Source organism: Haliotis rubra, unplaced genomic scaffold, assembly GCF_003918875.1.
Source record: "Haliotis rubra isolate DU_JTF1 unplaced genomic scaffold, ASM391887v1 Scf525, whole genome shotgun sequence".
In the NCBI taxonomy this organism is placed as follows: Eukaryota; Metazoa; Mollusca; class Gastropoda; order Lepetellida; family Haliotidae; genus Haliotis; species Haliotis rubra.
Genome location: NW_025767219.1, coordinates 777,630 through 793,177, shown reverse-complemented (window position 1 = coordinate 793,177; position 15,548 = coordinate 777,630). Strand labels below are relative to the sequence as shown.

General features: G+C 41.2%; 2 protein-coding genes across 2 annotated transcripts; one reads left to right on the top strand and one right to left on the bottom strand.

The window, feature by feature from the left end:
* Window positions 1-4,575: 4,575 nt before the first annotated feature.
* On the bottom strand, window positions 4,576-7,868 carry LOC124252810 (salivary glue protein Sgs-3-like). The gene is made up of 2 exons (XM_046686484.1): window positions 7,502-7,868; window positions 4,576-5,068 (listed from the first exon to the last, which is right to left on the bottom strand). The coding sequence occupies exons 1-2, from the start codon at window positions 7,866-7,868 to the stop codon at window positions 4,794-4,796; spliced, it is 642 nt and encodes a 213-aa protein (XP_046542440.1). The 3' UTR covers window positions 4,576-4,793.
* A 4,222-nt stretch (window positions 7,869-12,090) lies between these two features.
* Window positions 12,091-15,210, top strand: LOC124252809. The gene is made up of 3 exons (XM_046686483.1): window positions 12,091-12,131; window positions 13,939-14,065; window positions 14,261-15,210. The coding sequence occupies exons 1-3, from the start codon at window positions 12,091-12,093 to the stop codon at window positions 15,197-15,199; spliced, it is 1,107 nt and encodes a 368-aa protein (XP_046542439.1). The 3' UTR covers window positions 15,200-15,210.
* The last annotated feature ends 338 nt before the right edge of the window (window positions 15,211-15,548 follow it).

Below are 15,548 nucleotides of genomic sequence, written 5' to 3'. Positions count from 1 at the left end.
AATATCGGTATAATTACTTGAGGTCATAAAAGTAGAGAATGCTACTTCTGGTGGTTTACTTATGCATTCGTTTGGTACATACAGACTTCACAGGTTATTTGGATCAGGACATGTAATGACAAAGTGAAGAAAACTTATATTTTATGCAATTTTATGTTTTGTACAGTAAATTTTCCCCGTTATGCTTTTCAATTGGACTATTTGACTGTCGTGGATTCAGTGTGTAGTACCCGTGAAGATCCGGGTTACAATTGGTTTTCAGTAACAATACTTGTCGTAAAAGGCCACTAACGGGATCGGGTGTCAGACTCGCTGACTTGGTTGACACATGTCATGATGTATCCCATTTGCGTAGATCGATGCTCATGATGATAATCAATGGACTGTCTGGTCCAGACTCGCTTATATACACACTGATACCATGTAAATGGAATTTGCTGAGTGCGGCGTTAAACAACAAATCATTGAGTAGTTTGAGTAGCAGAAATGCACAAAACTTGGTACTGTTTTACACGCGTTGCTACGCCTGTCATACAAAGGGTAAATGTAAGAATCGTTTTCATATTTAAATGTGCCGATTGTAAATAAATATAACGATGGGTAATGAAAACATAAAAGTACTCCTGTCGAAGAATGATTGATCTTCTGGCTGGCGTAAATTCAATCCTGCAAGTCATTCCTCTTCACCGGCAATTATTATCTGTATCTCTTTGTATTAAAAACAATAAAGTACTCCTTATGACGAGCGATGGATGGTAAAAAACAATTTTGCAAGTCATTCCTCGTCACTGGCAATTCATTGTCTGAATCTCTATGTCAGGGGCTGCATTACCACTGAGACAGTTATGGCAGAGTTGATGTTAACAGGCTGCGTGATGGTGCGTGAAATGTTTTCCCACAGGTCAGGAGTCATTTTCAGTGCTCGAAAGTTTTTGTGATCGTAAAAACTGTTTTGTCCATAGTGGCATAGCTATTTGAATAAATTCTTAATTCAGGGAATTGTTGTGAGTGTATAGCTACGACATGTTGTGTGTGTTAAATCTTGCCATTGTCTGACCTCATCTTTGTTTTGTTTCAGCATCTCTTTGGGAGATGCCTGCCGTCATCTTGTGGGCCATTCCAGAGGGGGTTAACCTTCTGTATGGATGTTGTAAAACACAATTTCTACAGCTTTCAAAGAATCTTTATCAATGCACTGAATTGTTTGAGCTCGTACAAATTGTTTAATTAATAGTAACATAGCCTGAATGCGTTCTTTGTGAGGAGTATGTCTGCCGTGACCTGCTGGGCCGTTCCCGTGAGACCCAACTTTCCGTTAGCTGCAGAAAACTCCTGGTACTGTTTGTTTGTTGTTCGGCGCCACCGTTAGCAACTGTCCATCTACACGACGGTAACGGACAAATATTTGAGTCTTCACCACATAACCCAGTGATGGATATTTCCAAGCCGCAATCCATGCTGTGTGGTTTTGAGGACACGTTATCAACCGAATCGCCGAGACTGACCACCAGTCTCTTCTCCACGTCCCTTACGACCGGCTGCAGGGGACACGGGGGCTAATATTTACCCGGAATTCGCATGGGGCTGCTGGTCCTGAATATTTCAATGGCAAATCATGGGACAAAATATCAGGTCGGTCGATGAGGTACTCAGTTACCTGTTTCGTTCATACCGCTGATTCACTTGGCCCACTGACACAAATCGTAGGTCTGCGGTTATTGTGCATCTTAAAGATCATGCTCTCAGCGACCCCCAGATGCGACCCCCAGATGCTCAAAGGAATTGTATGCTAAGATCGTTGTTAGGTACAAATGTAACAAGTTAAGACCTCTTTCAATTTCCTTATCCCTGCTACTCCATTTTATTTTGTTGAACTCAACAACAAGAATAGAGTGTCGCATATTTTACATCAGAAATATGGTTGACTCCGATAGAATAACTATCTGTTTGATTGCTAAAAGTGTCAAACAACATACATTTGAGCTGATTCCGATAACCATTCACAATGTCAGATAGCTACTGAAAATGGCTGGGAGATTTTTGGTAGCCAATATTTGTTCAACCACCAAGTGGGTGGGTATGGTTTTTAGCAATATTCAAGCAATGTCTTGGGTAGGTAAACCCCTTGATCTCTGCTAATCTGTGGCGCTAACGAAGGGGCAAGGGAATGCCCGGAAACGTTGGGGATAGAATAAAGGAGTAGTTGACATCCATAATATTTTGTCTTATACTAGAGTACCAACTTCTATATGCCTTGTAAGTACATCAAGCTTTAGGTATGTGTAGGAATTTCATTGGCCGCTTCTCTAACTTTCACCATGCTGGTACATTTAATTGATTGATTGGTAGGCTGGTTGGTAGGCAACAATAAACTCTTCATAATGTAGTTTTATTCAGTGAAATAGAGCTGTGTACAAGGTGGATTTGCATACTTACATATATCATCAACAACATCCGTCTTACACAAAACATATAATGTTAGGTAGAGCTTGATGCAAATAAATGTTTCAAGAGAATCGCTAGCTGAGATCGAGTGTGAAAAAAGGTTTAACAATTAGAATCCACACCTTGAAAATCTGTACATACACATTGAAGTTACACACCAGTGCATCTTGTGTTTTTTTGTGGGTAGAATCTTGTGTGGATAAGGAGATTTGCGGAGATGTAACTTTATGAATGTAAACCTTGAAAGGCAATGTGGAATCCTCGAATGACAAGATAAACTTACTTCACAGTGCTCGTGTCATCTGCAGGTAACATCTAAATTTGTGTAAAATGGCATTAAAGTTAGAATAAGGCAAAAAAGGATAATATTCGTAAAACACAGATATTAATGAAACATTGATATCATTATAGGCTGATATTCATAAACTATTTTGTCTCAACATTTATCAGCTCAAGATTTTGAACCTTAATGTTTCAGTGCTTATCATGTTGAAAATAAATTCTTGTCAACCGGTTAGCCTCGTTAGCCTCGATTATGACTGTCGTCGCTATATTGAGACTGGGTTACGTCTCAGTGCAAACAAACAACTAAAAGCTAAAAGAATAGTCAAATGGTGCTATTAATTTACATAGTGGCAATGCATATTTCCCACATATATCATATCTATTTTACACCCTTATTTAAAGCACAAGGGACTTAATTAAGAAATACACAGTTTGATGATACAAATAAACAACTGTGTCTTTGTACCTTTAGTGTGCAATGATATTGTACCATTCATAAGGCACTGCTGTCGTAAATTGTCCGGGTTAGAACCGGTTTTCAGCAGCCCATGCTTGCCGTAAGAAGCAACTAAGGGAATCGGATGGTCAGATGTGTTGACACATGTCATCGTGTTCCATATACGTGGATAGATGTTTATGATGTCATTCAATTGGTTGCCTTGTCCAGACTTGACCACCCGTGAAGGTCCGGGTTAGAATGAACCTTCCGTAACCCATGCTTGTCGTAAGAGGCGAACAACGAGATCGGGTGGTCAGGCTCGCAGGCTTGGTTGACACATGTCATCGGTTCCCAATTGCGCAGGGCGATGATTATGCTGTTTATCACTGGATTGTCTGGTCTAAACGCGAGTATTTACAGACCGCCGCCATATAGCTGGAATATTGCTAAGTGAGGCGTAAAACTAAACTCACTTGATTATTTACAGGCGCAATGAATAATATTGCTGATGGTTGTGTTAAACAACAAAACAAATTGATTCTTTCTTGGCGTAATTTTGTAAGATATTCGGGAGAATTTGATAAGTATTTCCTCAGTGAAAACGGCATGGTCATGATACAAGCGCACAGAGGATCTTTCAAAAAAACTGCTTCAGAATATAAACGGATATCTGCAACACATTGCAGCTATAATAATACAACAGACCTAAACAGTTCAGCCTTCGTTAAACTTCTGCCCCTCATAGTAGACATTATCATAATGGCAGTCTATTGTTGATGCAGCTGAGTCTGAGCTAGGAATCCTCTGGCCATTCCGAATGTCCAGTTAACAAGTAAAGAATTATCAATTATAAATCAACAATACACTGTTTAAAATAATTGTTTACCGGATTATCTGTGCTTCTACGGCTCCCAAGAATCAATATGTTCCTCTGAATGCTAATGATTTCCCCAACCCGGAAGAAATACGATGAAGCAACCCCTGTTGTATTCCTTAAATACAATCCGTGCTGTCCATAACTGAAGCAGGGGTGGACGGTCCTTCAACAGCCCATGTCATGTGTCTCACTGACCAATACACGTTGACCAGGACATCACGTCAAATGCATAAATAACCAACACGCACGCACACACACACACACACACACACACACACACACACACACACACACACACACACACACACACACACACACACACACACACACACACACACACACACACACACACACACACACACACACACACACACACACACACACGATAAAAAACCCTCCAAAATCGAATTGAAATGCACGCACGCGGAACGCTTGTTGTACCCCAAACAGTGGATGAGCATAGTTTCACAGCAATTGTAGTACACCAAAAAATGGGCTTCTAACATCATGTTCTTGTGGGGACAACTCAGTGACTTGCGAAAGCTAAAACACTTGTCTATCTTATCGCCCTCTGCCCACCAAAGCACATCTTTCTTATGTTTCTTTAGAAATACCTTACAATATATGTTGTCATGGACATACGTCAACGACTTTGATAATTTCGAGATATTCTCCCATATAAAAACAAACACGTTGTAATGTAATTGCAACACGTGATACATTTGACTCTGGGGCCTTTGTTTTCCCTCACGCAGAGATATCACACTGACGCAAACGTTGGAAATAGTCTCCCCTGGAATCTGCTGTCCATGCGCTGAGAGCATCATCCTTTACAAAAGACTGGAGGAAACACCATCTTTCGGAGTAATAGTATTCGTAACTCTTGCACGTGAACGATGTATACTGTACACAGTATTGTTGACACGTTGATACCGAGCTGACGCTGGTGTAGGTTTTGTTGTTGAGGAGCCAGACCACGTATCCTTGAATTCTTGTGAAGGAATTTGAATACGTCGAGCAGTCTGCAACAGAGGATAAGAGGTGAGGTGAGGTGATATTGGGTTTAACGTCGTGCTTGAGAATATTTCGCTCATATGACGACGTGCATGCGTATGTATGTGTGTGTGCGACTGCTTGTACTAGCCCAGATTTAAGCTGGTTTTATAGTGCTAGCCCACTGAGATACCATGCCGCAGTGAAGCATGAATACCCCACTCAGACACATTATACTGACTCCGAGCCGACCAGTCTTTGTTGCACCCATTAATGCCGAGCGCCAGGCAGGGACCAACAAGTACCATATTTTAACATCTTTTGGTATGACGCGGTCGGGGATCGAGCCCGCGACCTTCCGCTCTCCGGGCGGACGCTCTAACCACTACACCACGGAGGCGGTCAGGTAGGATAAGATGTACACTCATTACGATACGAGCATGTGCCTAGGGGTGATATGACGCAAGTAACTGTCCATTAGTATCATCTTCATCAGTATTTTCACTTTTAAAGCCACGGTACGATATACCTGCGATTCCCTTGAGCCACACAGTCTTCACTATCCGCCCTGTGCATCAGAGCATCTTCCACGGTCCAATTAGTCAACACCTCTTCAACACACATACACCATCTGTCAGCCCACTCATGTATTCTTCCAGAACGATAATCACCTCCTTAACATTGTGGGGATTCCGGGAATACGGGGCATCGGTTCACCATCCGATCAATGAGGAGGCAAGAAGTGACCTGGATAACTGTGTTTCATTGTTCCACGACAGTGTGGATAATTAAAAAATCTTGCGAATCGAAAACTCGCTTTACTGACCGAAATCCGATTATGAATATCAGGTCAAACACAATTTAGGTATCTTGAGCTACTACAATTGGGCCTAAACCTTCAGAAAATATATTTGAAGGGTTTTCTGTTGAATAAAGAGCGTACCCGCGAAGGTCCGGGTCAGAATGAACCTTCAGTAACCAATGCTTGTCGTAAGAGGCGACTAACGGGATCGGGTTGTCAGGCTCGCTGACTTGGTTGACACACGTCATCGGATCCCAATTGCGCAGATTGATGCTCATGCTGTTGATCACTGGATTGTCTGGTCCAGACTCGATTATTTACAAACTGCCGCCGTATAGCTGGAATATTGCTGGGTGCGGCGCAAACCTAAATTCACTCGCTCACTCACTCACTAATAAAATGCGTTAATCAGAACAACATCAGTTGGTCTTATTTTACAAAACAGGAATATCGCGAGAAAGTGGACTGCTTCCAATGCTATGTATTTGTAAGAGGCTACTAACAGGTTTGGTTGATGAGGTTCGCTAACTTGCCAAATGTCATCGTATCCCAGTACACACGCTTCATGTGTATGACAAGTTGTATTTAGCTGTGTCATTTTAAACGTGAATCTCTAAATGCAGCAACTTACTACGATATGCCTTCCTCTGTCAAACACTAACACCAATCGAACGTAAACTATGTGTATTCATTATCAGCGTCATGTATTTATGTTGATAGCGATAGTAAATGAAATATGGATTCTATTTGAACATTTCCGATGTGGCGAATATTACTGACTTTACTTCATTTCCTTTCGATTGCGTATGTTGTGGATATGATATTGATTAAAATGACGTGTAATACACATGTTATTTTCTGTTTAGTGTGCATATATCACATACGTGGCGAAGAGAGGAGATTTATGATAAAATTTAACCAATTGGGAACACATTACACCAATGTGATCGGAAATTTCAGACCCTGTGTATCATTGAAGATCACCTGACAGGTTGTGTGCATCGTTGGGGGGGGGGGGGGGGATACTCTCACCGACCCTTTTATTCTAAGGCGTGCAAGTAAACACCTTTGTTTGGATACATTTCGTCGACGAGGCATACTACGCATGAGTCTCCCAAAACCATTCGTTGGAACCCTTCCCACTCCTCGTGCAGCGCCTGACCAAGTTGAGCCAACGTAGGCCGCTTATGACGTTGACACATATGTCTCCCTATGATGTCCCAGACGTCATCAATCAAGGAAAGTCAAGACTCATTGTTGACCATAGTATTCTGTAGAATGTGTGCTGCTGAGTGTAACCAATGACACTTTGAACACGGTGAGCACTGGCGTGGTCGTTCAAAAGACGGATCGTAGACCAATACGCCTTCAAGTAGGACAATATAAGGTGCCATTATTTTGTCACTATATTCCTTTCAAGTGACCAGCGACGGTCACCCCAGTTGTGACGATGTGTCCTGAATACTGGTAGTGTTCAATAGTCTGCTAGTCACTGTGAAGTACTGATCATATTTGCCACAGCACGTTAATTTCTACTATTCTACTATAGATACTTCTTTTGAAAGTGCGAAGCCAATTTCACTCTTTCTTTTGAAGAGTAAAATTTGGTATTGGGAGTACTAAAAGTGTAATTATTTATACATGATGTCCCTTTTCCTACCTTTAGTCGTCGTTGTTGTTGTAGTAGTTGTTGTTGGAGTCGTTGTCGTTGTCGTAGTTGTAGTTGTTGGAGTCGTCGTCGTCATCGTAGTTGTCGGAGTGGTTGTGGTTGGAGTGGTTGTTGGAGTTGTTGTCATTATCGTAGTTGTCGGAGTGGTTGTGCTTGGAGTCGTTGTTGTCGGAGTGGTTGTCGTCATCGTAGTTGTTGGAGTGGTTGTGGTAGAAGTCATTGCCGGAGTGGTTGTTGTAGGTGTTGTTGTTGGAGTTGTTGTTGTTGGAGTTGTTGTTGTTGGAGTTGTTGTTGGAGTTGTTGTCATCGGAGCTGTTAGTGTAGTTGTTGGTGTCGTCGGAATTGGCGTTGCAGGCATCGTAGTAGGAGTAGAATATTGAGTTGTTGTTGATACTTGATCTCCGGGAAGCAAGCATACGAAGTCTGCCGCTGACGTCACCGGAATACACACCTCTTCAAACTTGCATGGGCTTAAGATGCAAGCATGATTCTGAAAGATTGATTTAATTGGTCAATATATAGTCACGTGAGTAACTTGGGTTTAACGCACCCTTGAATACTATTCTAAACTACTGGGCGAAAGAAAGTTATCACTTTTAAAGTAAATGTATAAAAACCAAAAACCCAAACGCTGGTACAGGTTTGAAACTGAATACATTCGCCAAACAACTCAGCTGTCCGAAAACTTCGTCCGAATCGTGCATATTTCAAAACGTGAAAAACGTAATTGTTGGACAGTGGTCCAAATGCACGTGCATGATTGTTGCATAAATACCGATGTTGGAAAGAGCTATAGTTTGGCATGAAATGCATGTGGACCCGGTTTTTTGTAAATATCTCTTCATCCAATTATCCAATCGACCTCCAACTGTGCAAGTGGATGTTTTGTCAGACAACCTAATCACATTGTAAATCACCGATTTGATGTATTTGTATTAAAGAATCTGTCTGTGTAACTGTCAACATCATAAACAGCAGAACGCAGACTACTTGCAGAGGGAGGGAGTCAATGACCTGTAACAGCGGCAGGGTTGGGTCAGAAAGGTCAACGTTCGTCAATGTAGGTCAGCTATGCACGTGACAGGTATGAAGAGGTGTCACAGGTCGTGAATAGGGTAAGGTGGGTGCCAACTGTTAACCATCATACGGAGATTGTTTCTCTGAGTTGTTCAACATTAACCACAAAACCCATTAGTGATAATTATTCTGTAGGTTAAAATCTTTAAATTTGTAATGTTATGTCATATTTTGTTTATGCAGTACCCAAGTGGAAATGCATTTAAAGAACACGGAACGTATATTTACACTAAATCATTAATCGGACCACCTATGGTTAGAACTCAACAACTGTTTAAGCCCCGTTCCCTCGGACACAAGCACACACAATCATAGTATACTCATTGAAAAAAAGATAGAATGAAGACAAAAGTGTTATGCTTTGATGTCGTTCACATTCCAAATTAAGCAATGCATTGCTAATAGCTCTAAGCATATAGATAGTTAATATTTATGTTTTCATGATAATTTTATGTTAAATGAGTGTTTCATGTTACACTATAAGTCGTTGGAATTAGTCAGTGATGTCATTGTGAAAAGAAGTTATATTTCTTTGAGCATATCTGGCTGGATACTAGTATTATCTGTCAATATAATATCAGAATTAAACTTCATCAAGTTCACTCCATTCTTCCACAGAGGAGTCAATAGTGTCCAGACGAATGACAACTGGATGAACTGTTTGCTCCTTCAAGCCGTCTTTGAGCCAGTACTCTTTCTCCACCTTCTTGACATGTTCAACACATGCATGCCAGCGTGCAATGTCACGGTCACATATAGCAGTGTTGACAATGTGTTTGACATCATTCAACTTGAATGATTGATTTTTCCAGGCCACTGTACTTTTAAGGTCTCCCCAGATAAGTTCGATTGGTGCTGTTTACGTTTTTCACGGGTCCACATGCATTACATGCCAAACTATAGCATACAATTTGTTTGAGTGGCATTTTAGTAGTTGAGACGTACAATATAGAACAAGTTTTTATGGATAACAACTTCTTTATTTCGTGAGTGCGACGTTTCGATACAGATTCTTGTACCGTTGTCAAGCAAGAGTGATACATGAAGTGTAGGAGCTGCATATGTATACTGTATAGAACAATGAAACAACATAATAGACAAAGAAAACAACATAATTGCCATGATTGGCCGACCTGGAAGATAAGGCCCTAGAAACTGCACCCTTCAAACCGTCCTGCTGGTACCGCAAAGTGGATGACACCTTCGTCATCCTCCAACCTCAGCAAGATCCAAAGCAGCTCCTCGTCCATCTCAACAGCCAACATCCCCGCATCAAATTCACCATAGCAACAGAGCAGAACAACCAACTACATTTCCTTGATGTCCTTGTATCCCGCACCTCCTGCAACCAACTCCACACCTCCGTGTACAGAAAACCTACTCATACGGATCAATACATCCACTCCAACTCCACCCCCCCCCCCCCCTAAAGTCACGACCGGCGTCATCTCTACATTGACCAGAAGACCAAAAAACATCTGCTCAACAAACCTACAGGAAGAAATTGAACACCTGAGGAAAGTCTTTGTAGAACGCAACCACTACCCACCTGAAATAGTCAACAGAACCATCGAAGCAACGCTTTCACCTCTTGCGAAAAGATCTAAACCAGAATCAGCCCCCATCAAGATATCCATTCCCTACATTGGTAAACCATCACACCAAATAAACCGACTCCTGAAACAACAGGCAGGCATAGACACAACCTTCTCAGCGTCCTCCAGCCTAAACAACCTCCTCCATGCCAACGGAAGAAAACAACCCACCATCAACAACAACAACCCGAAATGTGTCATTTATAAAAATAAACTGTAATTGTGGACAATGCTACATAGGAGAAACATCCCGACCCATCAACACCCGAGTCAAAGAACATCGCACCTCTGTTGCTAATTCCGACACCAAATCAGCTATCTCTGACCACATCAAAGCTAACCCCAATCATCAAATTGAGTGGTCCGACATCACCATTCTCGCCAACAACCAAACGGACTTCACTAAACGCAAACTCACAGAAGCCATTCACATCAAACGCCACAAGCCCACCATCAACCGTGACCAAGGATATTTCATTCCATCAGCTTATGACCCACTCCTCCACCAAGCCCAATCTATTGTATAAACATCGCACCTATTGTATAAACATCTCATTGTAACTACATCTCTGGCTTCCATTCACTATCCTTTGTGTACTCACTGGCTTCATCAGCTTACTGCTTAGCCAATCATGGCAATTATGTTGTTTTCTTTATCTATTATGTTGTTTCATTGTTCTATACAGTATACATATGCAGCTCCTACACTTCATGTATCACTCTTGCTTGACAACGGTACAAGAATCTGTATCGAAACGTCGCACTCACGAAATAAAGAAGTTGTTATCCATAAAAACTTGTTCTATATTATAGCATACAATAACCAATAAGGCACCATGAATGTGCCAAAACGTACACAAGCGCAACGAGAGAGGGCGATCGTATAACCAACAAGGGGGCTGCACAAGGTCTGCTGGCAAGAACCTTTAACTACAGCGAGGCCCCCATCAGCAAATTGATAAACCGCTACCAGCAAACAAGCCAGACCCAAGATTGTTCTGCTCTAGATTGGGAAAACCAAGAATCACGACATTGGCCGAAGACATCTGGGAGATTTACCTTACACCGCCAGAATATTTCGAGAATACCTGCACAATTAACGTAAAAGTATTGCCTTGGCCAGCGCGTTCTCCCGATATGAACCCCATTGAACATCTCTGGGATCATCTTGATCGTCAGCTGAGACAGCGTGTACCTCTATCGAACAGACAGGGACTTGACCAGACTACGATCTGATGCCATGTCTTGACTCCAGTCTATTATATGACTCTTTATGCAGTTGAATTAAACTCTGAATTGTGTCAGACCCATTTTGACCCATTGACTCTGTCCTTATTAATTGTGACAAATGCAAGACACGCATTACAATCAATTTTCAGTCAAATTATTGGAAAATGTTTGTAAGATAATTATTATCTATCTTACCTACGCCTTTGTTTCATGTTTTTTGTCAAGTGAAGTCGGTGAACTTTCTTTTGCCCTGTGGTTTAGTTATATCACAATGTGTCAGCTAGACACGTGAAAAACTATACTTTCCCCGTAAAAAGGTCTTCCATGAGAGCTTGTTGTTACTGACCAGCCTTGGAACAAAAATGATATTCCAACCCGGGATCATAGGTTTCTGGTTGACTAAGACTTGGTCACTTGTGTACCCCATAAATAACTAAAGACATACGGTACATATGTACCCTTGAACCGTGAGAATTTTTAACTCAGTCTCATCAAAAGAGGTGTGAGGTAACTCATGATAAAACGTTCGTTCCTCGCGCTTTTGAAGCAATTTTATCTTCATCTAATTTTAATTTTGTATTTACAAGAAGGCAAGATATTCTTAATGGAATCGCAAGTCACATTTGTAATATGTAGTATTGTAACCCTGTACTTTCAAACTGAGGACATTTTGAGGACATGGTGAGGAAGAACATATTTGAGGACAAGGTTTGGGACAGGTAGCTAGAGCAAGAGGTTTATCGTATTTTCCACCTCCTGTCCTCATGCAGAGTAAACCAAATGCACTGTAACTTACACAATCGTATGTAACATGCAGTATTACATCATTTTGGCAGTACAATATTTAGCAATACGTTATTTCTTAACATTGTTGCATGCTTTAAATCACAGGGGCTTGTATTGCTGAAAATAATACGTCCTGGGTCCTACAAGCGTACACTGATATCCATATACATATAAATTGTGAAATACACAGCCGGGATTCTTACTGAAATAAAGCCAGATGAATTCCCTTTCGATTAAATCCAAAATTATCAAAATCGGTGCACTATGTCATAGTCTTAAAATCACTACAATGAATCTAAAATTATGATGATTATGGTTCAATAATAAGTTGCATATTTACATGAATATTTTATTTAACAATCAGTATAACATTTATATATTTCTTAAGATGAAGTATCCACGTAGCTGACCGTCACAAATCAGTTAACTCTGAATTATGCAAGATAGTCAAGCCGTCTCTGTTAGGGTTATGCCCCAGGCCGTAACATGCTGTGCATGGCCGGGCGCAACGTCATTGTAAGTAGCTTATGTCCGTTGCGTAGTGATATAAATGATTTTAAGTAGTCAGTGCACTCCATGACAAAGAGCTAATTGCAATTGATACACCAGATTTTAGATTACAGCTACAATATTAGGTAACTCAGAAATTCCACAGAAGGCCTGAGTCCCTATATATACTGAGTCTAGTAGCAGACACTTCACTCTGCTACGAATAAAGACTTCAAGGGACTCAGCAGCCTTCTCTCTGTTTTTAAGGTAAGATTGTATTATTGTACTAGTTAAAGTCGGGAAGTTATACCGTGTGATATGCGCTCTACTTATGTGTGCTACCTTTTTCATAGCCTTAACCTCACGTTTATACAGTTCAGTATACCACAAGGCAACATGGATGCAAATAGTATGTTTATATATGTAGATATTAGCACAGTAGTCTAGTTGTACATTAACTGTTGATATGCCAAGTGATAGATAGTCATTAAAGCACTTAGTATGAGTACGTGTACATTGTGGTAAATACCCGCGGGTAACCTCACGTAAATACCGGCTCATGCGAATATTGGCTATGCTACGTCTATCAGTCGGTTAAGCATTTACGGCATTGAAATAATACAGTATGTAAATTACAGGTATATGTAAATACATCAGTAACGCTAGAATGCCGTAAATGTAAGTATTAACAGTTCATGTATGATATACGTTAGCTAGAATAAGATATAATAAATCCCTGTCTAGTATTGTACACAACTTACTTTGTAAATGTATTACCGTATTGGTTCTAATTATCAGTGACTCGCAAACCAATCATTTAAGTCGGCCAACTTTGCCTGGATAACAATACCACTGTTACGCTGCTAAGGTTTATTTAACTGTTAGTCATTTACCGTATCTACCATGTATATTTATTATTGTTTGCAATCTCTCTATAAGTATATAATTACTCACTCTGCTACGAATAAAGACTTCAAGGGACTCAGCAGCCTTCTCTCTGTTTTTAAGGTGATGGCCGAGTAGTCAGCTCTGCCAAGTTAATTCCCCCCAAATATCTTGTCGTCAATGTGATGTAGCACCAGACAAACAAGCAACCCAAGAAACACAAGCTACGTCAGTCAGTAACAAGCTACGTCAGTTGATGGAGATCAAAGATCCCGGTGCTGATGAAAGGCGTAACACCCGAAAACTACAGGTCAAGGCTGCGGTCTTCCAATCTTGAGTCCTTAGAAACACTGAGTCTGCCGGCAGAGTCATCATCGACACCAGCTCCAAATACAACATCATCGATGCCAACAGCTGGAATATCAACTTCATCTGCATCAACGTCAACATCAACGACAACAGCAACAACGTCAATATCAACCTCGACATCAACGTCAGAATTAACAGCATCAACAACAACAACATCATCATCAACAACAACAAGTTCAAGTGTTTTATTTACTTCCCCATCTACAAGTATGTCCATGTCACATATTCAGCTTCCAAAATACTCAGGTAAGCAGGATGCAATTAACTGGTGGTCAGATCTAGAGACCTGGGTGAAACTCCAAGGTACTGATCAAAACAGAGCTTGCTTATTTTGAACTTTCTCTTAGAAGGACCAGCAAAACAGTGGCATCTATCCTTAAGTGAAGATATCAAATCAGACTGGAATAGTTTGAAACAAGCTTTCTATTCTAGATTTCAACCATCAGGACAATTTGATCTCTCCGTGCTAGCCATAAATCAGCAACCTGCTGAGTCAGTATCTGATTACATCAGTAGAGTGGAACAGGCAACTTCTAGGAAGTCTATACCAACAGATATCTTAGTTGCTATAGCTGTGAATGGACTGAACCCTTCCGTCAGACAATGGGTCTACAATAAAGAGCCCAAAACATTGGAACAAGTGCGTCATCAGGGTGAACTTGCAGCCAAGTCATACCTCAGTGTCCAGCAGCCAGATCAAGCTAGCCTCACAGACCAAGTCACTAAACTGTCAGCACTAGTGATGTCACTGATGGAGAACCAACCGAGACCCGTGGCAGCTGCAATGTCTACACAGCAGGAGACACTCCAAGATGACTGTCAGCAAGGAGTCAGGTACCAGTCACAACCTCGACGAGATGTCTACAGTTCCAGACAAGAACGTCTTCAGTCATCGTATCCTGGTCAACAGTCGGAGCACAGGCCACGTGACTTCAGAAGAGAGCACCACCGTCCATCCAGCAGGGACAGCAGAGAAAGATGCTCAGGATGTGGTGGGTATTGTTCTCAGCGTAATTATTGTCCCCATCGGCATACAATTTGCAATTTTGCAGGAAGAAGGGTCATCATACATCTGTTTGCTATCAGGTTCTTCTGTCTAAGGTACATAACGCATAGGGACGCGTGCCTGATTCCAAGGATCCACTTAGAATCAGGCACCCATGTAAACTGCCCAAACCATCAAACTCCCCTTTCAATCGTAGTAAACCTACTACCCCAATCTCATCCAATCCTAGTCAACATGAAGTATCTCTTGTAGCCCCTCTATGCAAAAACACCATTCAGATTAAGGTTAAGCAAATGAAAACAACAGCATTGATAGACACTGGCGCTACAATCAGCTGTGTTCACATGAAATTTCTGAAGAAAATAGGACTCACTGAGTCTCACCTTCAGAAATCTCATCTGACAGAGATCATTGGTGTAGGAGGAGAACGTCACCCAGTGTTAGGTTTAGTCACACTACAACTTAAAATTGGTCATGCTTTATTTTCACAAGAATTTCATGTCTTCACTTCATTGCATCATGCCATCATTCTTGGTTTAGACTTTCTCCAGTCAAACCATGTCAAAATTGATCTCTCAAGCCGCTCAGTTCACCTGCATGA